Source organism: the organism of the source record quoted next, unplaced genomic scaffold, assembly GCF_019419815.1.
Source record: "Pyrus x bretschneideri cultivar Hongxiangsu unplaced genomic scaffold, Pyrus_bretschneideri_v1 Contig46, whole genome shotgun sequence".
NCBI lineage: Eukaryota > Viridiplantae > Streptophyta > Magnoliopsida > Rosales > Rosaceae > Pyrus > Pyrus x bretschneideri.
This window is the reverse complement of record NW_025999783.1, coordinates 2,045,293-2,072,498: the sequence shown is the minus strand read 5'-3', so window position 1 is coordinate 2,072,498 and position 27,206 is coordinate 2,045,293. Positions and strand designations below refer to the sequence as shown.

At 38.0% G+C, this 27,206-nt stretch overlaps 1 protein-coding gene across 2 annotated transcripts; it reads right to left on the bottom strand.

Moving 5' to 3' along the window:
- Positions 1-18,702: 18,702 nt before the first annotated feature.
- LOC103939710 (transcription factor bHLH35-like) lies at positions 18,703-24,522 on the bottom strand. 2 transcript variants are annotated; one of them, XM_009349818.3, is made up of 5 exons: positions 24,368-24,522; positions 24,085-24,247; positions 23,588-23,818; positions 23,099-23,269; positions 18,703-19,024 (listed from the first exon to the last, which is right to left on the bottom strand). In XM_009349818.3, exons 1-5 carry the CDS (start codon positions 24,439-24,441, stop codon positions 18,935-18,937), a joined length of 729 nt encoding a protein of 242 aa, XP_009348093.1. In that variant the 5' UTR covers positions 24,442-24,522; the 3' UTR covers positions 18,703-18,934. The 2 variants fall into 2 exon arrangements, with proteins under 2 accessions (XP_009348093.1, XP_048423683.1); XM_048567726.1 differs by having other exon boundaries at positions 24,085-24,250; positions 24,368-24,509.
- Positions 24,523-27,206: the final 2,684 nt, after the last annotated feature.

Below are 27,206 nucleotides of genomic sequence, written 5' to 3'. Positions count from 1 at the left end.
AACTCCTATATTTTATGTTAAGATTTTTGATGTTAGGGGCATTGACTTCATGGGTCATTTTCCTTCGTCCCATGGTTTCAATTATATATTACTTGCTATCGATTATGTTTGAAAATGGGTGGAAGCAAAAGCAACCCGTACTAATGATTCTAAAGTGGCTGCAGATTTTATCAAAACTAACATATTTGCAAGGTTTGGAATGCCGCGAGTACTTATAAGTAATGAAGGTTCTCACTTTTGTAATCGGACCATAGAGGCACTGCTCAAGAAGTATAATGTCATACATAAGGTTTCGACACCTTATCATCCCCAGACAAGTGGACAAGCCGAAGTTTCTAACCGGGAAATCAAACAAATCTTGGAGAAGACAGTTGGACCAACTTGAAAGGATTGGAGCTTGCGTTTGAATGATGCATTGTAGGCATGTCGTACTGCCTGCAAAACACCAATTGGAATGTCTCATTTTCGGCTCATTTATGGGAAACCATGTCATCTTCCAGTTAAATTAGAGCACCCTGCACATTGGGCATTCAAGTCTTTCAACATGAACATTGATGCTGCTGGCCTTCATAGGAAGTTACAATTGAATGAGCTTGAAGAAATTCGGAATGAGGCTTATGAGAACGCTTATATTTACAAGGAGAAAACAAAGGCTGTCCATGACAAGATGATTCGTATTAAAACATTTTTTGTAGAACAGAAAGTGTTACTTTTCAACTCCCACCTTCGGTTGTTTCCAGGTAAGTTGCGTTCTAAATGGATTAGTCCTTTTTACTAATGTTTTTCCTTATGGTGTAGTCCGACAAGACATGAATTCAAAGTGAATAGACACTATTTGAAACCTTACTATGAGTTTTTTGAGGAGCATGTCATGGAGGATGTACCCCTCCATGTCGTTGGTCCTAGTAAAGCTTAATTGGCGGTATCGTCCGACTGGAAGATGTTAAAGCAAGCGTTTCTTGGGAGGCAAACTTAAGGAAGCCCAATTCATCGTCTAAGTACACCATTCGGATTGGCTGGCGAATGTTGTGTTAGTAAAAAAGAAGAACGAGAAGTAAAGAGTGTGTGTGGACTTTACAGACTTGAACAAGGCCAGTCCAAAAGATCCATACCCTCTTCCACAAATCGACCTACTGCTAGACTCAATGGTAGAAGATGAACTCCTAAGCATTATGGTTGGCTACTCCGCGTACAACTAAATAAAGATGTGTGGGCCAGACATGGAAGCAACATCCTTCATCATCAACCAAGGTACCTACTGTTACAAGGTTATGCCCTTTGCACTAAAAAATGCAAGGGTAACGTACCAACGATTCGTCAATTGAATCTTTAAAGAAAAAATTGGAGACACAATGGAAGTTTACATAGATGATATGGTTGTCAAGAGCAAAGAAAAGAGGGATCATATAACACATTTCCAAGAATCATTTCACATACTCTGGAAGTATTACATGAAGCTGAATTCGGAATGAAGTAGCGTTGGGAAAATTCCTCGAATACATAGTTACTAAACGAGGAATCGAAGCCAATCCAGATCAGATCAAGGTTGTCGTGGAAATGAGATCACCCAGAACCATGAAGGAAATACAAAATCTGACTAGACAAGCAGCATCCCTTAACAAATTCCTTTTAAGATCCACCAACAAGTGCAATTTGTTCTTTATGGCAATAAAGAAAAGCAAGGGCCTCTTATGGACAGACCAATGTGAAGAGGTTTTCATGAAATTCAAAAGTACATTTCCAAACCTTCATTGATGTCCAAACATATCGATGAAGATGATCTATACCTCTATTTAGTCGTATTGAACAACGTAGTAAGTGCAGCTCTGACTCGGGGAAGCAAAAAACGGTATACTACATACCAAAAGCTCTTCTCGAACCAGAGGCAAGATATCAGAAGATGGAAAAACTCATCTTAGCACTAGTAATAGCAGCAAGGAAACTTCAGCCAGATTTTCAGTCATTTTGAGTGGTCTGCATGACGAAATACTTGCTGAGGTCTATCTTACACAACACTGATGCTTCGTCCAGAGTTACAAAGTGGGCTATCGAACTGGGGCAACATGAGATAGTTTACCGTCCCAGAACATTAACCAAAGCCCAAGCTTTGGCAGATTTTGTAGTAGAGTTCACCCCTGTAGCGCAAAGTACGAAGGAGGTAATTAGTTCTCAAAACCCCTAGGAAACCCTCATCTCTAGAAGCTTTACGTTGAAAAGTTATACAACATGCACAGAGCCGGCACGGGAATGGTACTGCAAACACCAGATGGCTTCATACTTGAACAAGCCCTTAAGCTGGGATTCAAATAAAGCACCAATGCAGCCGAGTATGAAATACTACTTGCAGGATTTAAAGTCGCGGAAGAACTCCAGGTAAAAAAAGTGACTCACTACGACTCCATGCTCATAGTTAACCAGGTCATAAAAGACTACGTCGTTCATCACCCTACCATAGGGTTCTACCTAAACAAGGCCAAAAACACTCTTTGAGAAGTTTGAAAAATACGAGATCATGCAAATACCAAGAGGAGAGAACAGCCATGTTGCCGCACACACCGGGATAGCCTCAAATGTAGATTACTCTTACGGCGAACAATTCCCTTCAAATACCTGGAAGTCCCCAATGTCCACGAAATAGAACAGGAGGTAGTTGCTGTTATCGACGTTTGAGAAAATTGGATGGATGAAATCATCGATTACATATGGGACGACCAACTGCGATAAGAACCCAACGTGGCCAGAGAGTTAATTCAATACACATTAATATGTGGAAAACTTTATCAATGTTCCTATTATGGACCGCATAGCTTATGTGTCACACCAGAAGTTGGCTTGCAAATTCTGGGTGACATCCATTCCATAGTGTGTGGAAATCATGTCAAATGAAGATCATGGGGCCAGAAAGCAATAACTGCAGGCTACTATTGGCCTAACATGCAACAACATGCAACTAGTTGTGCTTAAAGTTGTGACAAATGTCAAAGGTATACCCTTAAAAACCATCCATATGCAGAAGAACTTAATACTCTAACAGGTTTATAGCCCTTCATGAAATGGGGCATCGACTTGTTTGGACCCCTTAAAAAACCTACAGGAAACAGGCAATGCCTGATAGTGGCGACAAACTACTTCTTTAAGTGGATAGAAGGAGAACCTCTGACGAAAATCATTGCGGCGGCCATGAAATCCTTTATTTGAAAAAAATATCATCTGCCGATTTAGGATTTAGAGAAATTTCGCCCTTTAAATTCCAAAACACACTAGATCTTCCTCGAAGAACGGGTATGAGATTACAGCTGTCAGAACTGTTTTCTCAAACTTAACGCAAAGTCATGCTAAGAAAGTTAGAAGAACACTTAAGAATTTGATGGTCAAAACAAGTTCATCAAATCTAGAGTACATGATAATTGGACTGGATGTATCTCTGATGCATGAACACATGGAAGTACATAATTTGGTTATGTGATGTTAAATAGAGTCAATGTGTAACTTTTAGCTTGCTTGGTAATCTAATATCATCTTATAGGCAAGACTTAGTCTTCCCTCATATGAATACTCACAACATATCGCTACAATGATAGCTTCAGAGATATCCAATCAAGAACTATAAAGATTCGCTCAACAATGTGTTTGTTGGTGGAATGAAGGTCTGAGGATCTTTGCATCTTCGGTATTTGGTCGGTTTTCTCAGACTATTTGTCTATACGAGAATGACACGCATTAATATAGGGTAAATGCATACCTATGATTGATTGGAATGCCCTCTAGTACATGGAGTTGAAACTGGAATCACGGTCAAAGATGATGTTTACTGGGATGCCACAAAGTCTGACAAATACGAAAATGAAGGATTCTACCAAATTGTCTAGAATGAAGTCCTCATGGATCAGTAAAAGATACATTGGTTTAGTGAATCGATCGACAATCACTGAAACATCATTATAGTTTCCACATGTACAATATAACTCGTACAAAAAGTCTATGGTGATATTTTTCTATTTTCATTCAGAGACAGAAACCTCATCCATGATTTCCCTCTGAATGTAGCTGACTTTTCTTGTTTTTATAATCATCATATTCATTTGTTTTGTTATTTTAACAATCACATCCATTTCTTTTGCTTTTTTTTATCTCCAATTTCCCATCTTTTCTATCATTTTCTCTCACTCATCATCACTCTCCCTCACTCAATCTCTATCATTATCACTAATTTTCCTTAACACACTAACTTTGTCACTTATTTTTCCCTCATTCGAGCCGACTCTTTCTTTCTCTATCTCCTTACTCAACCATTAATGTTCCATCATAACACTTATCTCATCTCTCAAACTCAATCTCCCATAGCTTTCTTACCCTCTGCAATTCTCTTCCCCCTCTCGGTGACACACCTAATCGACACCACAGCATCTCTTATCACCACCAACACTTCCCAAACTCTCCCAAAAATTAGCTAGAACTCTATGCAACTCGTCCTTAACCTTTGGTTGCCAAAAAACCCGTAGGAAGACAAGGTATACTCTTCTAGAATCAAGAACGCCGACGAAACCTTCGGTCCTTCGACCATGGTAAGTTCAAGATTTCTATCCTTAAGGTCTCCTTTGAGCTTCCAGTATATTTTACTAACATACATGAACTTTTCATTGCATTTGAAAGACGAATCTTTAACTTACCATATTTTTCAATGAGTTTGTAGGTTTTCCAAATGAAACCTGCCCAAATCGCGTTGATTTGGTCGAGTTTGATGGTGTCAGATGACTTCCCACAACCCCTGACCATAGACCCCATACAATAATGATGGACAACATTATAAAGTTTACTGGCTTTGAAGTCACGTATTAGTACAAAGAACCTAAGATTCGCTACATCACTTCCACATCCAAATATCCGCAAGGAACGGACAAGTAGAGTTTTCAAACAAAACCATCCTGCAATGTTTGAAGAAGAGACTCGAAAAGAAAAGTAAATGACTAGAGGAATTGTGCGAGTCTTCTGGGCTTATCAAACGACAGTGTGAAAAGCCACCAAGGAAACATCTTTCTCCATGGCATACGAAATTGAGGCTATCATCTCGGTTCAAGTCATAACTATGCCAAACTTACATACTAAAGAAAAGATAGACTTAGAAAATGTAGGGATCCTGAAGACAGATTTCGATTTCGCAGAAAAATGACAAGAATGTGCTCAAGTTTGACTAATAGCTTACCAGCAGTAAATCCGATCATATTATAACAAGGGCATCAGGCCGAAAAGTCTGTAAGCAAAAGACTTAGTCATAAGGGAAGTTTTCGAAAACACTAAAACTTGGAAGAAGGTAAACTTGGGGCAATCATAACCCCGCCGTTTGTGCGACGACAAGTCCACAAAGAACTTATCTCCTAATGCCCCATCATAAACTTCTCGTCAAAAGTGATCCTTGATGTAATTTTTAAAGTCAAATCATCTTTTCCATAAAACTACAGTAGTGATTTGATTCTTCGTCCTAGAGATAAATAGGCAATCATTCTTGGATTTAATCACACCCCATTGTAAATTAACTTTGGAAAGGGGTCATATCCGAATCCCTTCCACCAAATCCACCAAATCAGGAGATCTGGGCCCTAGAAATTTGATCAACGACTACAAACAAGGGGCCCCTTTAAAAGTTATAATAACTTTAGCCGTTGGATCAAATTTCAAGGGCCCGGATCCCTTGATTTGGTGGAAAGGATCCGGAGAGGATCCCTTTCCATTAACTTTACTTGGATCATTAATAAAGAACATATATTCACCTTAAATACATGTTCTTTCTTTATTTTTTCGGTAATGTAGAAAGTACCTTACTCATTCAAAACAGACCCAAACTTTGAAAACTTCGCAGCAATGCAAGTCTAAAAATGTTCAAAGTTACTGTCAGAGCCTCAATTACCCAATTTGTTTGGAATGGTTAACAAGTGTGGTAATGATTGGCGAGCTTGGGGCATAGGCACATGACGCCTTGACTCACAAGTCCAATGCACTATCTGGCATCTGGAAAGTTTATGCAACCAGCAAGGTTGTGGGTGTTAACATTCAAACTTGGGCTCTACACCATTTGAGGGAATTGTCGAAAGGGAGATCCAGAACTCATCCGAAGGTGGCACTAGAATCCGACTCCAAGTACAATTACTTCTATTGTAGACCAATTTACTAAGTTAAGTAAGCTCTGCTACACCAAGTTTAGTAGGTTCGAAAGGGCATCTCTACTAGGTAATCCGTAAGAGGAGTTTATTCCAACGAAGCTTCGATACGCGGAAATGCTTTGGTTAAGCTAACCAAGGTAGTCAGATCGGAAACGCTCAGGTCAGACGTATAGGGCCCGACAAAAGGATTAAAAAAGTGTTTCCGACCCACATGTTGACAATCATATACTCTTAATGAACTTTCGTTTAAGATTCACTTGGAGCAAACATGTAATCCAATCTGGAAAAATCACTCCCGGACTACATTGTGCGTATTGAAGATCTTAATTCTGAAATGAGGAAAAATATTGAAAAAATGTTTGCTATCTTATTGGAGGTAATTTTTCTCTAAATCAATATTACGGAGGTGGTTTTTCACTAAAAACTTTGTCTTGGGCCCACAAACTTATTTGCATCTTGCTCTGTTGCTTATTCTTTTCTTTAATGTTTGTTTACTTTGGAAACATTTATCGGATTGGGAATTTCACAAGAAGATGCATAAGAAGGGAAAATCTTTACACAAGCACATATCTATTATCAAAGTCTCAAAGAAGATCAACTCAGTATAACAGTTTGGGGGAAACAAGCCCTTACCCTTAACGATGAAATATTTCAAAAGGACTACATAAGAGTCTTGATTAATTTCATCATGTTTTGTTGTCGGATCAACGTTCTGCTACGCCCACTTAGATGTATGCCACATGCAACATTACATTGAAGGCGAGTATTTTGATGATGATTTGCCACGGTCATTATCCATACGCGGAGGAGATCGAGAAGCTTGGAGATGAAGAATTCACAAGAAAATCCAATCGTCCTGAAGGGATCAAACACTAGTACATGTTTTGCACAAGGTGTCTGACAAGAAGAAAATAAGTGATGTGGCATCCGAGTGAAATTCCAAACACTCAAGCTACATGAGTGCCACATAGGCGATTTGGGACCATGATTTTCCAAGGCTGGAGTAAGGTTAATCTAAGTAATGTTACCTTAGAAGTGACGGTCATAGACTCACCAGCTTCAAGTGGAGCTGTATCAGATAGCCACTACCACTATACTCCATGGCAACATGTGGAGTCTTAACGACTCTGCTGGATGACCATGCTTGTTTTGCAAGACATGCGATTTGATTCAGATATGGACACAATCATATCCTATAAGTCTTGAAGTCCTTACAATCTAGGGATATGCGTGCGTTGCAAGTAATCACAACCCCTAAGAGGATAAAATATCTACTTACTAAATATCCTTTAGGATTTTCTCAGCTTAGAATGAGGATTTTATCCTAGAAAGGTCTCTCTCCCATGATATAAATACACCCATCTAGGGTTCATCTATGGTAATGCAATCTATACACTTGAATTCTCTTGCCCATTGCTTGAGTCTCAAACCATTCACTAACTTAACTGTCGGAGAGCCTTTGGCCGGCACATCCCCTGGCCTAAGATTTGATTATGGTTGTTTCATTGTTTGGTAGGTTGCTCAGGATTACGTGAATTTGTACTAAACCATCGCTCATGAAGGTGCGTAGATTTGGTTCCAACAATTGGTGCTTTCATTAAGAGCAAACCCATATTCCTCACGAAGAAACCACTTCTCTAATAGACATGTCAGCCGAAGAAAGTTCAATCAATCCCCATGCCAACCTATCTGGTGAAGAGGGCCGACCCTCTGATGCATCGGTTATCCTTGGGGTAAGAAGCCCATTACCTCTGACTACTGCAACAACGCCTAGAGCCAGAAATGACCCCCAAGGGATGACGACTGGCCCTAGGGACGAAGGAAATCCAGTCAGTAGACTTCCCCCTTTTATGGACCAGATTTGGGAAACTTTGACCAAGATCAGCACTTCTGTTGAAAAGTTACAGAAGAACCAGATTGTTGTTAAAGTTGAGAGACATTCCAACTTCGTGGACATAGGAAAACGGATAAAGAACCTAAAGAACTTAAGTAAGACAACGCTCCTACCCAAATCTCTGTCTTCAGATTTGGAAGCATAAGTACTATAACTCCAGAAAAAGACCCCATATCATCTCCAATCATTCAGGCATCGACAAACGTTGCAAATCCCAGAAGAAATCTCGTTGGCAATGGACGAATCCTAGGCACAAACATAGGAGAAAGATCCCAGAATCTGCAAAACCTCTCTTAAAACACCTCTGGGGTACTAAGAGTAGAACCTCGCCGCTTGAGGTTCGATGAACCCGAGGCTTCTAAGATTAAGAAACAGCGGCACTTCCCGGATGGAGAATACATGTAAGTCTCATTCATCCACGCACTCCAAGCAAATTGATGGTCTAGGTCTGGATGCCTCTTTCAGCAATAATTGAATGAGCCCTCCCTTTTGAAAAATTCTCTCAACCAAGTTTCAAGTCATTATGCAGTGATTTGGACCTTGACTACCACATCATACATTATATGAATGTTATGGCGTTGTACAGTAAGAAGTTTTTGTCCACTTTGGAGGGACCCGTTATGAGATGGTACTCAGAACTACCCACTAGGTCCATCAATTGTTTCGAAATTTTAGTCAACCTATTTGCAAACACCTATTATGTGTACCACGATGTCTGTAAATGCCATGAAGCTACGTTTTGATTGCTTCCTCAAACTAGAGATGAAAGTCTCAAAGCCTACTTGATGTGTTTCCGGGCAGAGTTAGCTGAAGAGGAAAAACCGGATGACAAAGTCGCGACTATGAAATTCAAGCGAGGTCTCTGTATCCATTCACCTCTCTCCAAAAAACTGAACAAGAAGAAGTATAACTATGTTACCTTGGTTGAATGCTTCCATATTGCCGATGATCTGGCTGATTGGGATAACAAGAGAAGAAGAACAGCCATCAAACCAGATTACTCCAGGAAGACCGATAGAAGAAGGATGGATAGAGATATTCCCTCACATTCATATGAGGAAAGCGCCGAGACAAGCAAGTCTTATTGAAACCTAAACATTACACCGCATGGAACGCCTCTATCAATAACATCATCCACAACATAAAGGATAAACCCTTTATCAGACTCCTAAAATTTCTCCCAGAAAATCTGGTTAAGAAGAACCCAAGCTCTTTCTACAAAAGTACTGGCCACGCCACCAGAGGTTGATGAGCGTTCATAGATCCTATCGAGAAATTGCTAAATTAGGGGCACTGTTTGGAATTTTTTAGGGACAAGGCAAGGAAGGAAAATTCGGCTGAACGTAGGGACAGAGATCGGTCGAATAAACACACTGATGATGAAAATCGCTGGCCTACAAAGAAATGGACCCTCAATATAAATTTCAGCCGTGAAGTACGGATGCAGGCAGCAGAAGGGGTTACTAGAAACTTAGTATCAATCACCCTAAATCGAATAAAAATAAAAGGTAACACGAACTATATGCTATTTGATTCATTTTTTAGGATATGTTAGCAGTCTTATTCGAACCAATCATAACGCCCTTGTCTATGCAAATACAAGTCCATGGAGAACTTATCTCGTAACGCCCCACCATAGGCTTATCTTCAAAAGTGATCCCTGATGTAATTTTTATGTTATATCATCTTTTCCTTATAACTACACCAGTGATTTGATTCTTCGTTCTGGAGATATGTAGGCAATCCTTCTCGGATTCAATTACACCCCCTTGTAAATCAACTTTACTTGGATCATGAATAAAGAGCATCTGTTTGTCTTATATACGTGTTCTTTCTTTATTTTCTCGGTGATACAAAGAGTACCCTACTCGTTCAAAACAAGGCCCAAACTTTGAAAACTTTGCAGCAATGTAAGTCTAAAAACATTCAAAGTTACACTGTCAGAAGAGTTTCTTTTAGCTCATTTCGTCTGGAATAGTTAACAGCTTGGGAGACTTAAGTCGTAATAAACATGGTAATGATTGGTGAGCTACGGGCATGGGCACAAAGCACTTTGACCAAGAAGTCCAATGCACCAACTGGCCTTTGAAAAGTTTACGCAACCAGCAAGGTTGTGGGCTCCCAGGCTCTACGCCATTCAAGGGAATAGTCGAAAGGGCGATCGAAACTCATCTGAGGGTGGCTTTGAAATCGGACTTCGAGTACAACTACTTCTATCCTAGACTAACTTGCTAAGCTTAAGTAAGCTCTACAACACCAAGAGGAATTTATTCCAATTGAGCTTAGATACGCAAAAATGCTTTGGTCAAGCTAACCTAGATAGTCCGATCTGAAACGCTCAGGTCAGACGTATAGGGTTCGACAAAAGGAGTGAAAAAGTGTTTCCGACCCATATGCTGATGATCATGCTCCCAGAGAACTTTTAGTTAAGATTCACTAGAAGCGGGCATGCAATTCAGCATGGGAAAATCCATTGCACGTATTAAAGATCTTAATTTAGAAACGGGGCAAAATATTGAACAAATTGTTGCTATCTTATTCCTTGCAGGTTATTTCGAGAACAAGTCAGTCGTCTCAAGTTTGATAAATGTATGAATAAGTTCGGAGCAAGGGATTCCTCATGGGTTTAAATGCTTACATTCCTGGTGCCAAAGTAAGGTGGTACTCCAGTTATCGTGATGAGAATCTTTTATGCATGCTAAGTTTGGGAGGTAATATTCCTCTGAATCAATATTGCCGAGGGGTTTTTGAATAAAAACATTATCCCAGGCCTACAAACTTACTCGCATTCTACTTCATTGCCTATTCTATTCTTTGAAGTTCATTTACTTTGGAAACATTTATTGGATTGGGAATTTCACATGAATAAGGAGTATGAGATAGGAAAATCTTTACATAAGCACATATCTATTATCAAAGTCTCAAAGGAGATCAAAACAGTACATCAGTTTAGGGTAGACAAGCCCTAACCCTACAACGAAATATTTGAAAATGACTAGATATGACTCTTGATTAACGTCATCGGGGATTGCTACCGGATTAGCGATCTAGTACGCCCACCTAGTTGTATACCACACACTATACTAATTGAAGACAAATATTTTGAAGAGGATCCGCCACTATTGTCGTCCATACTTAGAGGAGATGGATAAGCCTGGAAACGAATGACCACCGCTGTCACCATTAGCAAGCATCAGATGAGGAAGAAAGCTGACACGCCCGACCCCGATATTTCCCGAACACTAGGGTAGGCACATGTTGGCCGACACCCAAAGGTGACGAAGCCATATTAGGATGCATGAGAACAACGAATATAAATAAAAGTTATGAATTAAAATACAATGTTATGCGAATGAGGAACATGTTCAAAGCATACAACTAACTAGAACCCTAAAAAGAAATAATATAAAATTGAATGAGTACAAGAAAGGGGTCCTACACTAAGAGGACTCGAAGATGCCGATGCGGAAGTGCCTTGACGCCAAGATTATACGCCTTGATTCTAAATCCTCAAGGGGTGCAAAACAAACATGAGTGGACCCAGTTGATAATATATATATATATATATAAATAATACTGAAACAGTTATCAACATACTAACCTCTAAAGTTTTATGGAAATTTAATAGTATAATATGTAATAGGTTTTCCGAAAACCCTAGCATGCCATAAAACTTTTCATAAAACATATCTCGTATATAGTGTACTAACTAGTGGTATCATAATCGACCCAAAGGTCCCTACATCACCCGACCCGTAAGCCAAATATAAATATCTTCAATCGACCCGTAGGCCCCTACATCACCTGACCCGAAGGCCTATATATAAATCTTCAATTGACCCAAAGGCCCCTACATCACCCGACCCGAAGGCCTATATATATGTCTTCAATCGACCCAAAGCCCTTACATCACCCGACCTGAAGGCTAATATAAGTATCGTCACCTGTAAGCAAAACAATGACCACAAGATACGCACAAAACATTGAACATACTCTGTCCAAATATAAGTACATATATCTCAAAGTCATCTTCATAGCATATAGTCATCCATCATATATACTATAAAGAAGTGTGAAGAAAACATGTTCATAAATAGTATATAGTCATCCATCATATATACTACAAAGAACATAAGTTCGATAAAATATGGTATTCCAAAATATTCTCAATATTGCATGATAATCATATAATGTAAATCCAATTTACTTATAAAACATTTCGTAAAACGTAAACATTATATCATGCTTTTCATGTCTGCATTTCTACTATTAAAACATGCATTTTAGAAGGAGTCCACTCATAATACTTCGCCGTTGAAGAGCCATGCAAACTAGCAAAGAAGGAAACGCCACAATAAATGCACCTAAGCACACAAAGGATCCAATTAATAGAACTTTATTGAAATGATTGAATTGGGAAAATGGACATCAAAAATGGATTCAAGACGTCGAATTACCCTACGAAAGGGTCCCGGATAAATTTCGAAAAAGTCAACAAAAAGTTAACACGGGAATATTCCTTGGAATGCTCTAACCGGCTCGGGTCCAAGGGTTGGGCCGATTATAAATTGGGTTTTGGGTTTCTAGGTTAATGGGTTAGGGAATTGGGTTGAACCTGGGCTGGGTTTAGAGTTGGGTTAGGACTGGTGGGCCAAACCTGGCCCAAGACTTGATTGGGCTCACAGGTTGCACTCGTCAGAGCCAACCGAAAAAGAAAGCCGGAACTTGGGACAAATCTTCCCGAGCTCCGATCCGAGTCAAAATTGAGCCATTTTCATCGTACAAATATTCAAATTGAAGCTAAAGAAATGAGGATTAAAAATATACCTATTAGGGCCGTGATATAGCCAAAGTTGGTAGGAAAAGAGCTCGAAGCCACCGTATATTCGTAAACTGGGGAATTTCCCCCGTGCCATTTCTGCGTCCAACAAGCAAGCATAACTTAAAAAAAAAACTACCTTAAGCTCACCTTAAAACACTAGCTAAAGGATTCTAGGCATTTACATACATCGAGGAGGGTGAGAACTTACCATGGTTCATCGGAGAAGGTGATGCACCGTGACTGTAGGTTCATGGGTCTCGCAAGGGTTAGATTAGGGGTAATGGTGTGGCGGTTGCAGGTGTGGGTGTATGTGGGTATGTGTATAGTTCGGGGAGAGGGAGAACACAGAGAGAGGGAGTGAATCGGGGAGGAAGGAGAGAGAAATGAGAGAAGGTGAGGACTGAGTGCCACATGGCGGCAAAATAAGAGAGAGGCTGGGGAACAAAGCTCAATGGTGGGCCTCTTGGGCACACCATTTAACACCAAAAAGCCATATTTTAAGCAAATGAAACTCAACCAAAATGAAAATATGAAAATACCCTTCCGTTCCTTAAATTCTGGGACGTGTTGTTATAAAAGCCGGGATGGAAGGGCTCATCGTTGGATCTCCACACTTTGTGATGATCCAACCCTTCTATAAGACCCACACGAAAGTTGTATGAAATGATGAATGTTATAGAATAAGTTGTAAGAAGCGTGGAAAAATTATAGAATGAGTTGGTAGGAAAAAGAAAAGTATTTTAGGAGATTTACGGTAGGCAATGCAATTTTCTGGGATTGAATCTTTTCTCAGCAAAAGACTCAAAAAAGAATTAAGAGTTAAGTAAGGAAGACACATGCATCATGGCAAAAAATGAGGGTTTGAAGAAACATGTGACTTGGTAAGGCTATTTAAAGGAAGATCACCAGAAGATTTCACGTTAAAAGTGAAGGGTCGCGCATCTCGGGATTGTCACACATAAAGATTGAGGTTAATAAAAGGAAAAGCAACTACATAAAATAGAGGGGTTCGTCATCATGGTAGTTGATATTTTTTTCACGATTCTAAAGATTACGTGATGGGAATTGAATCGACTAGACTACTCAGCTTTAATGATGAGCCGAACCTTACTGCAAAGAATTTGAAGACTAAATGGTACGTATTCCAGCTTATTCTGAAAGGCATAATCTTTGGTAATAATTCATCCTCAAGGGGAACGGGGTTGCCTTTTAGATGAATAGTTAGGGGTAATTATGGGACCATGATTTTCTAAGGCTGGAGTAAGGCTGATTTGAATACTGTTAACTCAGAAGTCCGTTCATGACCTTACTAGCTCTGAGCGGAGATGTATCAAACGGAGCAAGGTGCCACCATTACTTTACTTCGGGGCAATAGGCGAAGTCTTAGCGACTCTGCTAGATGACTATGCTTGTTCCGTAAGACACGCGATCTGATCAAGATACGGACACAATCAGATCCTATAAGTCTTGGAATCCCTACAATCTAGGGATAGGCGTGCGCTGCAAGTAATCACAATTCTTAAGAAGATGCAATATTTACTTACTAGATATCCTTTAGGATTCTCCCAGTATAGGACGAGGATTCTATCCTAAAGGGTCTCCCTACTATGGTATAAATACATCTATCTAGGGTTCATCTACGGCAACGTAAGCTTTACATTTGAATTCTTTTGCTCATTGCTTGAGTCTCAAACCATTCAATAGCTTGACCATCGGAAAGCCTTTGGCTGGCACACCTCCTACCCCAGCCTAAGGTTTGCTTACGATTGTTTCATTATTTTGCAAGTTGCTCAGGATTACACGAATTTGTGCACAACCATCAATCATGAAGGTACACATATTTGGTTTCAACAAGCGAGTATTTGAACAAATGACCACCGCCGTCACCGTTAGCAAGCATCAGATGAGGAAGAAAGTGGGGATGAACATGCCCTTCATTTTATCTCCACGCTTTGTGCAAATCCAACGCTTTCATAAGACCCACATGGAAGCCTTACGAATAGATGAATGTTATAGGACGAGTTACAAGAAACATGGAAAATTATAGAACGAGTTGCAGGAAGAAGGAAAACATTTTTGGAGATTTACGGCAGGCAATATGATTTTCTAGGATTCAATCCTTTCTCAGCAAAAGACTAATACGAATTAGAGTTAAGCTAGGAAAACACATACATTATGATAAAAAATGAGGAGGGGTTGAAAAAAAACAATGACTTGGTAAGGCTATTTAAAGAAGATCACTAGAAGATCTCACTGTTGAAAGTGAAGGCTGATCCGAATACTTCGAGGCAATAGGCAAAGTCCTAGCGACTCCACTGGATGACCAGTTAGGACTTCACTGGATGACCATGCTTGTTCCGCAAGACATGCAATCAGATCCGGATATGGACACAATCAGTTCCTATAAGTCTTAGAGTCCCTACAATCTAGGGATAGGTGTGCGTCACAAATAATCACAACTCCAAAGATGATACAATATCTACTTACTAGATATCCTTTAGGATTCTCCAGTCTTAGAACGAGGATTTAATCCTAAAAATGTCTTTCTCCCACGGTACAAATATACCCTTCTTGGGTTCATCTACGATAGCGCAATCTATACATTTGAATTCTCTTACCCACTGCTTCAGTCTCAAATCATTCACTAACTTGATTGCTAGAGAGCCTTTGGTTGTCACCCATCCCCTTACCCCCTACCCCCTGCCTAAAGTTTTCTTACGATTGCTTTACTATTTTGCGGGTTGCTCATGATTATACGGATTTGTGCTCAACCACACGGAGGTGCACATATTTGGTTCCAACACTCATTGAGCTCTATTGAGTGACTTTGGAACTCTATGTTTCTTGTCGATGCCTTGAGAAATTTCAGAGCTAAATAGAAAGGTGAATTACGAATGGCTTGATCCCGTCTTTGGGTACGTAAGAAGTAGGGATGGCAATTTAACTCGTAAAATTCGATCCCCGCAGATAACTGATCTGAACAGTTTGATTTTGAGGATCAAATTTAGGATATTTCACTGTTATGGGTAATCGTCGGGTAAATTGTCTGGTTTCGAGTTCAGTTTTGGTTATTGGGGTATCCATCTTGTACCCGTATCCGAAACCGTTCCGTTTTCATTCTTTAATAAATAATAAAAATATTTATTATATGTTTTTATTTATTTTCTCCAGCAATTTATCAATTAAGGGATTCTAGAGACTTCGAAAGTCTTGAGCGTGCAGACTTCAGAGGTCTCCAACAACATTATTCCAAAAAATTTTATGCTTTCAATCAAACGATGGAATCTATAAGAAGCTGAATAGAATTTTCCTTCCAAAATTGAATTGTTTTCTAGCCTTTTGGCTTAGTTGGGATGGAAGAGAATCAGGACTTAAGCTACTCTGTCCAACTATTTTTTCTTATTCCCTTTCTTTGCATAGCTTCCTGCTTCGACTTGTTTCTCTTTGTTGTCTGTTAATTTGTAATCATGTTGTGCTTTGTTCCTCTTGTATGAATTCCTCTTATTTGATTGAAACCCAAAGGTCTTCAGCAAACTTTGTCCTTGTTTTTATGAATTCCTCTTTTTATTCTCATACAAAATGGCAGCAGCATGCGGCCAGCAGCCTCTTGCCTTCTCCTTTGCTATCCGTAACTATCCATATTGGGAAAACCGTTACCCGATGAGGAATCCATTACCTGCACGTTCGGTTATGGGAATTCTTCTTTCGGGGATTGTACGATTTCAGTTATGGGGTTGGTATATCCAAACCCAATCCACTCCATTGCCATCCACAGTAGGAAGTCTAGCATAAAGTTTAGATGCAGCCATAAACTAGAAGGAATAGATACCACGTTGTTGAATCATTGGATCGCTTAATCATGCCTTGGGAGTGAGGCGTGTTGTGGTACAATTACGTCTTGACATCACGTGTCAATCCTATAGGTATCTCGGGATCGAGCATGACAAATAATATGAATTGTAACGTTGTGATTATTTTAATCACAATTAGAGTCTTAATTGGTGCGTGTTATTTTAATTCCAATTTAGTTTAGTTCGTTGGGTTCTCTATTAAGGGTTCCACATTTTTAGTTAGATAATTAGTTAAATAGTTGTACAAGTAAGCAATACAGTTAGTAAGTTTGTTATTATTTGGTTAGAGTAGTTAGGTTTTCTATAATTAAAACAGTGTATGTAATCATCATTCTTTTTAAGTCAATATACAAGTCTCATGTTTCTCACTCTAAATTCTCTCTAGTTCATCTTTCTTGGTTACTCTTTCTTCTTGATTTTCTATTCGATTCTCAAACATTTCAGTTAACATAGTATCACACCATAGATTCTGGTGGTTTAACTGCTCAGTAGTTTCATCTGCTTCTAGTTTTACTTCTCTTCTAATTTTTCGTTAGAAATTCCATTAATTTCTTTGGTGCTTCTGCAATCGTTCAGTACTTTCTGGGTTAATTTTCATTCTGGGTTGTGATTAGAGATTATTGGTGATGTCATATCTCGGTCTTTGGAATTGTAGCAAATTTTTCTTTGTCCATGAGCATGAATCTTGATTCTTCAGGCCAACTAGAAGCGGGAATTTTTCGGTTCTTGTGTATTCGAGATTTTTCATATTTTCATCAAGTTCTTCACCTCCGATGGAATGCCTTCGTCTTGGTGGGGCACGTAATGGTGGTCTACGATTTGGAGAAATGGAACGAGATTGCATGATTATCCGGGCCATCAATTATTGGTGCGTTTTCTTAGGTGCCTTCGATCTAGTTCTTCATCTTGGTGGTGTTTTCAGATGAGCTTTCTGAGTTCTATTTTCTCCGATTTTGATCCGTGCTCTGTTCTCTGGTATGGAAGAGAAAGTTTAGACCTATGTGCACCCTAAGTGTTTGATGAAATGCCCAGCTCAAAAGTTATATGTGAAGGTTAAGTTTTTCAATCGCTTTTTCTGAATTTCTTGGTCTGATTCTTTTAGTATAACGTAAATCAATTAGTTTGTTGTTGTGGGCATGAAGTCATTTCAGTTGATATGTTGAGTATTAAGTGCTCGAAGCCATCTTTCTTCTGAGTCGTTATGTTCTTCCGCAACTTTTGGGTTCAAGATTGGTCATTGCTTCAAGATCAGTGTTTGTGATATCCTCCATTTGCTGGAATTTTTGAAATCATGAATTGTACAATTTGTATGGGCCTAATTCTTGTCTCTCTGCTTCACTGATTTCTACAATTCTTTTGAGGAGTTTGTGTAGTATTTTTCCCTTATCACAACCTATAATGTCGAGTCTAACCAGCTCAGTTGTTAGCATGTATCTGCTATAAGTCCGGTTATACATGTCTTATGAAAAGATGAAGTTTGAAGAAGTTGTTGACTTGAGGTAAATCCCACGAAAGGTAATCCGGTGATATGAGTAGCTAAATCTCACAAAGGATAATCCTACATAGATGTTGATTTTATGTTGTTGAAATTGTGAAGGTCGATGCCATTGTTAAGAGAAGTTGTTTCCGGTAAAATCCACAAAGAGCGATCCCGTGGTACTATAGTTAAGGCTGATGTCATAGTATAGTTTGTTAGTTTTCTATTTTTGTAAATATTAAAGGCCGAAGCCAATGTTGAATGAGATTGTTGATGGTAAATCCCACGAAGGGTAATCCCGCAAGAAATTATTATAACCAACATGAGGGTGTTTTGCGACTCCTATATACAAGGCTATTCTTTGATTGAAACTCTTGTGAGAGGCAGAGAAATATTGGGTGGCATGAATTCAGGATGTGTGCAGCATAGTTCTTTTCAAAGATTTTGGTTTGTATGTTGTAGTGATGCAGTGAATATATATTTGAAGAAAAGGGGAATCATATTTGAAGTGGAAGACATAACTTCTTCAGGTTACTATACAATATTGGAGAACATTCTGTCTTTGAGAAGATTATATCTGGAAAAGTAATGCGTGATGACAATGGGATGAGTAACATGTTTTGGTTTTGGCAAGTTTGAAAGGATGACATTTCCATGCGAAACAAGATCAACAAATTAAAGATAAAACCCTAAAATAGCAGTGATGATAAGAAAAACGGAACTTCATCGTGATCATATGCTCATGGGGCTTTCTGGATCATTCAAAGCTGCAATGGCTGTTTCAATTTTTATCTTCAAATCATCTTTTTCTTCTTCGTCTGCCTGCAAAATCCAAGGAACTATCATTAACTATTGCGGTACAAATTCAAAATAATAATATGGTTTGTAATATATAAAACAGAATTAGATGTTCGAACTCGATTTATTATTTTAATACGTGAAGCATCGACTCCAAATACTATTGAGATTATTATATATATGATATGATGATGCATATGATGCGATGCATGGGAATGTCACACTCTATTTCGTCCCGTCCCACGTACCAAACGATACCTTAGGGTTAGGTGTCTGTTTCTCTGTTGTGGGCTCAAACTGGTTGGGCTTTTGTGTTACTTTTGAGGTCCATTATTTTGCTTATGTGGATATTATATTTGGACCTCTAATGTCTATATGCTTGTTTTGTTAATGAAGCATCCTTTGACCAAAAAAAAAAAAAAAACTAAAATCATTAAGATGGCGTAATAACGACAAACATAAATTATAAATTATTCAAAGCGTGTTTTGATTATTTGGGTGAGCAACCATCACTTCATGAAGTTGAATAAAAAGACATTTAACCATATATATATATATGAAATATATTATTATTTTCTTTTTTATGAATAAAGACAAGGAAGAAAAAGACATTTAATTTGTTAAAAAAACAGAACATTTCAAATTTATTGAAAAGGAAGGAGCAAGTGGTGTGAATAGGTTGGCGACAGAATCATTGGGTTTTTTTGTTTTTTTTTTTTTTGTTTTGGTGCTAACTACAGTTGGACCAATATCTTTTTTGTTTTTTTTTTTTTTTTTATAGAGATTTTAAAACTTAAAAAAAATATAGAAGTAGAATAAGAAGACAAAACAAGATGTAATCAATCGTGCATTCAGGTCGTTTCTTGTAATTTTCGTTGGAGATATGACAAAACAGAACAAGAAAAAGAAATTGCAGCAGAAATTATACTAATTGGGACCATTAACGAAGTTTTTATTTGGTTAAAAAATTAAGTGATTGAGAAACACTATCCCACTTACAAGGAAAATATAACTAGTCACCCTAATAACGAATTTTACAAAAGCCAGCTTGGTTTTTTTTTCTTTTCTTTATATTATTACAGTTTAATGATATTATTCTCTTCATTTATAAGTAAAAAGTTTTATGTTCGATTCCTGCCAAAGACAAATTTAAACCATATTATTATAGCTCGCTCATTTTGAAGCTTAGACCACTCCTCACTCTTTTAATGTAAATAATATTATTTGTTAAAATAAAAAAAAATAAAAAAAATCACCAACCAAAGGCAACTTGGTAGTTGTAATGAAGCCACAGCTTGGAACAAAATAATTAAAACGATGACCATATTATAATGCCCTCAAAATTCATAGGGGACCATATAATATCTCAATGTGAATTCCCCACGAGGTTTTGAAAACTTCTTATTCCCAACCACCCAATTTTTGTTTGTTTGCTAATATTTTTTCGATTTTTTTAATAAAGGATTTTTTTTTTTTTCGAGACTTTACCCATATGGGAAACATGTCTCTTTGTAACCGTTGACCCAGAACATATCCATTGACCTATTGACATCACAATATATATCTCTCCCACCACTCCAATGCAAGTTTCCCGCTTGCTGGATTTGGGAATGGAAATGTCATGTGTTCAACTTCCATTAACATATTATATCATATCATATAAGATGCGAAAATATATCATTCTGCTATGTATGACCTACATCTCATCATTAATTTTGAGTTTTTTTTATGGTTTTGAAATGAATGAGGTGAACTGACCTAGTTATAAAAGCATAACAATATGGTAAGCCCTAGCTAGGTTTTAACTTTTTAAAGACACGCAAGAAGAGAACGATAAAAAAAGTAAGTAAAAATAAAAAAAATGAATAAAAAAAATGGTCTTATAATTCACGTCACAATGACGGTATAGCCCATCGTTTATTTAAGTTGGCTTTATTTATAAATTATTATGTCGTTTGGACTGAGTAGCCTCAGTTCATCCAGAAGATGCTTAAGTGTATATCTCCTTAAGTTGAATAAACAAGCTGTCAAAGTTTAGTTTGTTAAAGTTGAAAATCAAAATGGGGTCGTTTGATCACTTTTGTTCCTCGACTGGTTTTATTCGGACACTCTGGACGGGATCGCCCTGAGTGGTAAGTAGCCACATGTCCGGACCCTCAATTCACTTTATTTAAAGTGCTCTCCATCGGTTTACAAATCTTGTAATTGTGGTGGACCCTCAAATTCTACCTCTTTCATTAGAATTATCATGGACATGATATTATTTGGATTAAATTGACATTCTATCACTGTCTTCATTGCTTTTCCTTTTATTTAAAATATTATATTTTTTGTATAGTAATTCTTGTGACAGAACATTATTGTTCCATCACAATACATATATATATATATATGACAGTTAATATCTCAACAAATAATTAATTATATTAATTAATCTGATAAGTCGAATAATACGGTTAAAATTATAAAATCTCTCTCTAAGGTGAAACAAGTACTTAAAATCTCTAAAGTTTTTAAGTGTCATTCTAAATTAGTCTTAAACTTTGCACCAAATATTCTTTTTGCTTTCAATGGAAGGTTGAAAGCTTTTTAAATAGTTGAGAAGTTTAGTTGAGCACTATCACTTGGAAATAAATTCTATTGTTAATTAGCATGTACCCCATTTCAGGGTCTGTTACATTTAAAATGGGTATGGTCTCTCTGTTACCTTAATTATTAAATGTCATGTTTATAAACTTAATTCTTCTTGTTGTTAAAAACTTAATATGCGTCAGTCAATAATTAGGACTAAAGAAATGTCACGCCCATTTAAAGTACAGAAGATTTGATCTCCACAACAACAAATGCTGCTAGTGCCACTAGAGTTGGCCAATCAAGTGCCACAGTTGTTTCTACGTTTTGAATTTTGTCTTTTAGTTGAATGAAATTTCCAGTTTACCTTAAGACCAAGTCCACCTTTTACGCGGGCAAGGGCAATACAAAGGTAGGAGCATGTAAATTGCCCCTTGTCAAGTGATTGTTTTTGTGCAAGTCTACCCGTTTGGCAAGAAGAGGACGATTACTATTTACATATTAATTTTTTTAAAATTTTTTTATACTTTGTAAGTGTGTTTAAGTGTGTACTTAATAAATATTCTTTGAAAATAAAACTCCCTATATAACTCCAATAATTTAATTATAATTAGACCAAGCATAATTAATTAAAGTAAAATTCCCTAGAGCTGAACCCTGTAAGTTTGCTTAAGTGTGTTGTTCAAAATAAATTTTGTATTTTGTTGGAATATTTTACTTTTAGATTAACCCTGGTCGCTGATTCCTAGTTTTTTTTTTCTTTTTTAAAGATGCACAAGTTTGTGCACGTGGCACAGTCTACAGTTTTCAATTTCTTTTACCATTGAAAATCCAACAGCACAGATGAAAAAAACGTTGGAAATCCAAAGGCTGAGGGCGAGGCTAAAGGAGTCTTTTGGCTCGGTGGGTTGCACATGTCTACTGCCTGACGTTAGCCTAATGTAGGCCATTGTCTAGGTAATTCTTAGCTGGGCAGCCTAACGGGCTACTGCCTTTCGTCCATTTGCCAGCCATTTTTTTTTGGGAAGACATCCTATCCGGATTTCTCCTATCAAATTCCAGGATTCTGGAGATTCGAAACTTTAAAGTTTGATTTAATGGCTACAATTATTATAATTTTTAAAGGAGCTTCGTATTTGTAATCGTTTAATCAAATTTCATAAGCAGGGATTCCTTGATCCTTAGGATTTGGTGGAAGAGATCCAGATGAGATATCTTCCCTTTTTTTGACCGGATAGATGGTTTTATTGAGTCCAAATGCATAGGCATTTGAAGCACGGGTAGAGATAACAACAACATCAAAGTTTTTTCTATTAGGTAAGATCGACTATATAAATCTTAAAACATTATTGCGCTAAGTTTTGTGTCACGTCTTCCATTAGATCCAAGTAAGTCTTGAAGCACGGGTAAAAATGCACCAAAAAAATTGTCCAACACTGAATTTGCTAGGGATTTAAATTACCAAATTCCAAGTGACTAATTAAGAAAGTAAATTAATTAAAAAGTAGTAAGGAAAAAGCAACTTACCTCAACGAAAACCGTCTTCAAAACCCTCCCGTTGAAAGAAGTAATATTCGCGGTAATAATTTTGAGCTTCAAAGATTCGAATACCTCGCACAATTTTACCATTGTGTCCGTTCTTTTGCTGCATGTCAAGCTCACTACCACTGTTTTTTCACCCATGTATGTAACCCTAAGCTGTAAAGTGCAACATAAAGGCTCACATCATTAATTAATATAATATTACATCCATCATGAGTTAATTAACCGACCAGTGTTATCCACACGTCAATTTTATTTTTTACACTTCCTTTCAATTTTAGGCAAGATCAATGATAAAATATTAACAGAATTATGTTGGAGGTAAAAATAAATATACAAATGACATTGATCAATTAATTAACATGTGTATCATTCACTCTTTTAAAAATGCAAATAAAGCTTTTCCGAGAAGTGTAGACAGAGATTTTTTGTTAGGGTGTGTTTGGACGAGAGATTGAATTAATTAATAGTTACCTCGAGGATTTCGATTGTGGAAGTTCTTGATCCTTCAGAGTCGTAGATCTGATCAATTTTCTTCTTCTTTGATCTCAACAGGACCGGTAGGTCTTGTTCGAAATCGGAACCCGGATTTTTGTTTGATTTTCCAGATTCAAGCTCAACTATCTCTGTTTGAATTCTTTTTTCTTGTTCATGCAGCTCTTGGATATATTCAATGGCGTCTTTGATTATAGAAGCCTTGTCCATCTGTCCTCCAAACCCAACAACAAAACCAAATTTACAAATAATAGATAAAAATAAAGATAAAAAGCCCAAATCATGAACACTATTTCGTCAAAAAGAAAATAAAATATAGGGTCATGTTGTGATTTGATCGTCATATTATAATGGGAGGAAGCAAATTAAAGAACACTAATTAACTGCTAATTTGGGAGCAAGCAAAGCAATAATTAAGGAGATAGAGTGTATATGAATAAATTAAGATTAATAATTTAATATATTGTATGGTTAACCTTGCTAATGTTGGGGACCACTGCTCTAAGTGCAAACAGCCTTTCATTGAGCTTCTTCCTCCTATTCCTCTCAGACACAATATTCTTGGAGGCCATGGATGAAGCTGCTCCGTCCGGCGAGCTCGAATCGTAGTACCCGGAAAACGCCTCATCCAAACCCCAACTGCTACGGACCACGATCATGATTGGTGTCAAAAAGCAGCATATATGTAACAATTGACAACATGTACTTCCTTAATTGTGGGAAGAAAAAAACATAGAACACTAGTATTTTCAAGGTTACCTGTCAAGCTCTTCGGTTTGGAGGAACATATTGGTTTCCCAGTAATGTTTGTACTCTTCGCCAATATTGTCCATGGCGGACGGGGGAGAGAGAGAGAGAGAGAGAATGTCGAAACTGAAAGCAAAGGTATTATTTTGGGTGGCAGTGAGTGAAATTTATAAGTGGAGGGGATTTTATATGACACACGTGGGAAAAGAGGAAGCTTTGATGCTTCTTCCACGAAATGATCTAAACCGTCTAACGATTGACTGACGACTGCAAGTCTACAATTGAAAATGTGGTCTACAAGGCCGCGTAATAAGGCCGGACAACGGTTCTCTTTCCTTTTTTTCTTTTCTTTTTCCTTTCTTTCTTTCTCATTTTCTCGTTTCTTGTTTGTGCCCTAAAAATTTTATTTTATTTTTTTATTTTTGTGGAGAGAGAAAAGAAAAAAAAATATGAAAGAAGGAGAGAGGAGTAAAAAAAATTATGAAAGGAAAGAGAATCTCCGTACCACTCTAAATAAAAAGACTGAGAACTACCTTCCTTTCCATCTTGAGGTTTACAACAAACAAATAATAAACAAAATGTTAAGAGAATGTGAGGAACACTCAACGCGTGTTTTGCATTCTCCCAACGGTACTTTCAAATTTGTATTCCATGGGTGCGATCAAGCAGAAGGTATACTCCACGCACCTATCGCACCACGAGATATAGTAAAATTGGGGAAATAGGTAAATAGATGGAATCTTTTACCAATTTTCAATTAAACATAATAAAATTGTTATCGTTTTTTTTAACAAATAACATTATTTACACTAAGGGGGAGGCGAAAAATTGTTATCGTTTTGGCTTAAAAGAATGGAGAAAGTCCTCCATAAGCAATGAATCAAATTTTCCTTTTATTAAAAGAGTCAATGAATGTATGTGCATACTTCTTTTTTTTCCAAGTTTTTCATTTACAATGCTATCTGGACCTACAAATACGGAGATGATTGGAATGAATGATGGCGGTGCAAATTTTCGCCGTCTCTTGCTGTGACAAAAATGCATCTATAAAACAATAAACACCTTTGAACAAAGACAGTGGTGGAGCCAGAATTTTAGCTAAGGAGGGGCCTAAAAATCTCACCCTAAAATGCTATTCTGACATAAGAAAAATACAAGTCTGTCGTGTCCTAAGCTACGACCACCATTACTTGGGTTTGGTGTGACGTCTTTCTTGTCATAAAGCAAATTTTAAAATAAAATCCAGTTGTCTCGCCTACTTTATCTCTCTCCCTCTTCTGATCACCTGAGTCATACAAACTCACAGTGACGCTGGTTAATTGCATGGAAGCCACAGCCTCAAATTGAACCCAATGAAAAAAAAATAAGGAAAATATTCTAGTTGGGGCCCTAATCCCATGAAAAGTCTTTGGAAATCAAAGGAATAACTCTAGTTTTTTGCATGAAAAAATAAAATTCAAGGTAGGCCGGAGACCATTTTGGTCCTTTCATGGCTCCGCCCATAAACAAAGACTTCAGCCTCATGCGCCCACAAGGTGGCTGGGGAGGGGGTTAGGCCAATGGATGTCCGATGCCTAAGTTAGTTTCTCTGAAAAGAGTATGTGTTTAAGGCTTTTAGGGGTAACAAAAGCTTACCAAAATTTGGTAAAGATGGAGGTATATATAGGGGAATGGCCAACCATGGTGTTAAGGTTATACCTTACACATGGCGGCATCCTATTGGCCATGGTTTATGGAGAGAATATTCTCAAGATATTAAATAGGAAATAATATTTTGAGATAATGGTTCAAATATCCCCAATTGATTGAAATCGAGATTACTTACTTGAAGGATTTGGGTAATTATCTTTATCTTTAATGATTTGACTTTTCCTTGCCATGGGCAGGTGAGCTGTGGGCAGTCGTATTCAACTACATGGACCTTTAGGGATGCTGAGCTGTGTGTGGGAGTATCTGAAAAGTGTGCCCATTAATGAGGGCAATCTTGTCTTTATTGAGCAAAAGTCCACATGTCGCCTTTAGGATTTTTGGGATTATTTTAGGCTCCACAAATTCCCTCACACCTGCTGGGCTACACGTAGAAAAAGGGCAGTAGGTGTAGAAGTCCCAAGCTGCCTAGTTATGTAGATAGTTATTTCCCAATTTGATGCATATCTCATTCTTTGACTTGGAGATAGACTTTTCTAGGAAAAGGAAACCAATTGCCCCCAATACCTATTTAATTTTGTCTTAAGAAAGGGATTAAATAAATTTGGAGAACAATTTTTATCCCTACAAGGAAGAGAGAAGCCAGAGGAAATTTGTTCCCTCTCCCCTAGCTTTCTTTTTCTCTTACCCTTGCAAAGAGTTATTTCTTGTTGTTCTTCTTCTTCTCCGTGCCGCACCAAGGTAAGAATTTTTTTTTTCATTCTTCTTAATTTTCTAGAGCCTTAGGCTTGAAAATTTGGCTTGGCGAGGGCCAATGAGGTGTGAGAAAAGTGGCAGGGGTGCCACGGTGCTCCAAGGAACAGCTCAGGCTATTGGCAGCACGGCACAGGGACTGGTTGACGTAGGCTAATAACTCATCTAGGCTTGGGCAGAGGTGGCAGACATGCTGGGCATAGAATGACAAAGAAGCCAGCTTGGGTTGGGCCTCTATGGCTATTAGGCATCGGCCCATGCAGGCAAAGGAATAGGGAAAGACCGGTGTGGGCTGGGTCTCTTCTGCTGGCGAGTTGGGCAGAGATGCGTTGGGCCTTGTTGGTCATACACGTGAGTGATGAGGGGTGAGAAGAGGGCTGGGCCCTCCGTGGCTTGGCTCAGATGGTGAATTGGGTCGTGGGGCCTGGCTCTAGTGCGCTGGGCCTAGCTC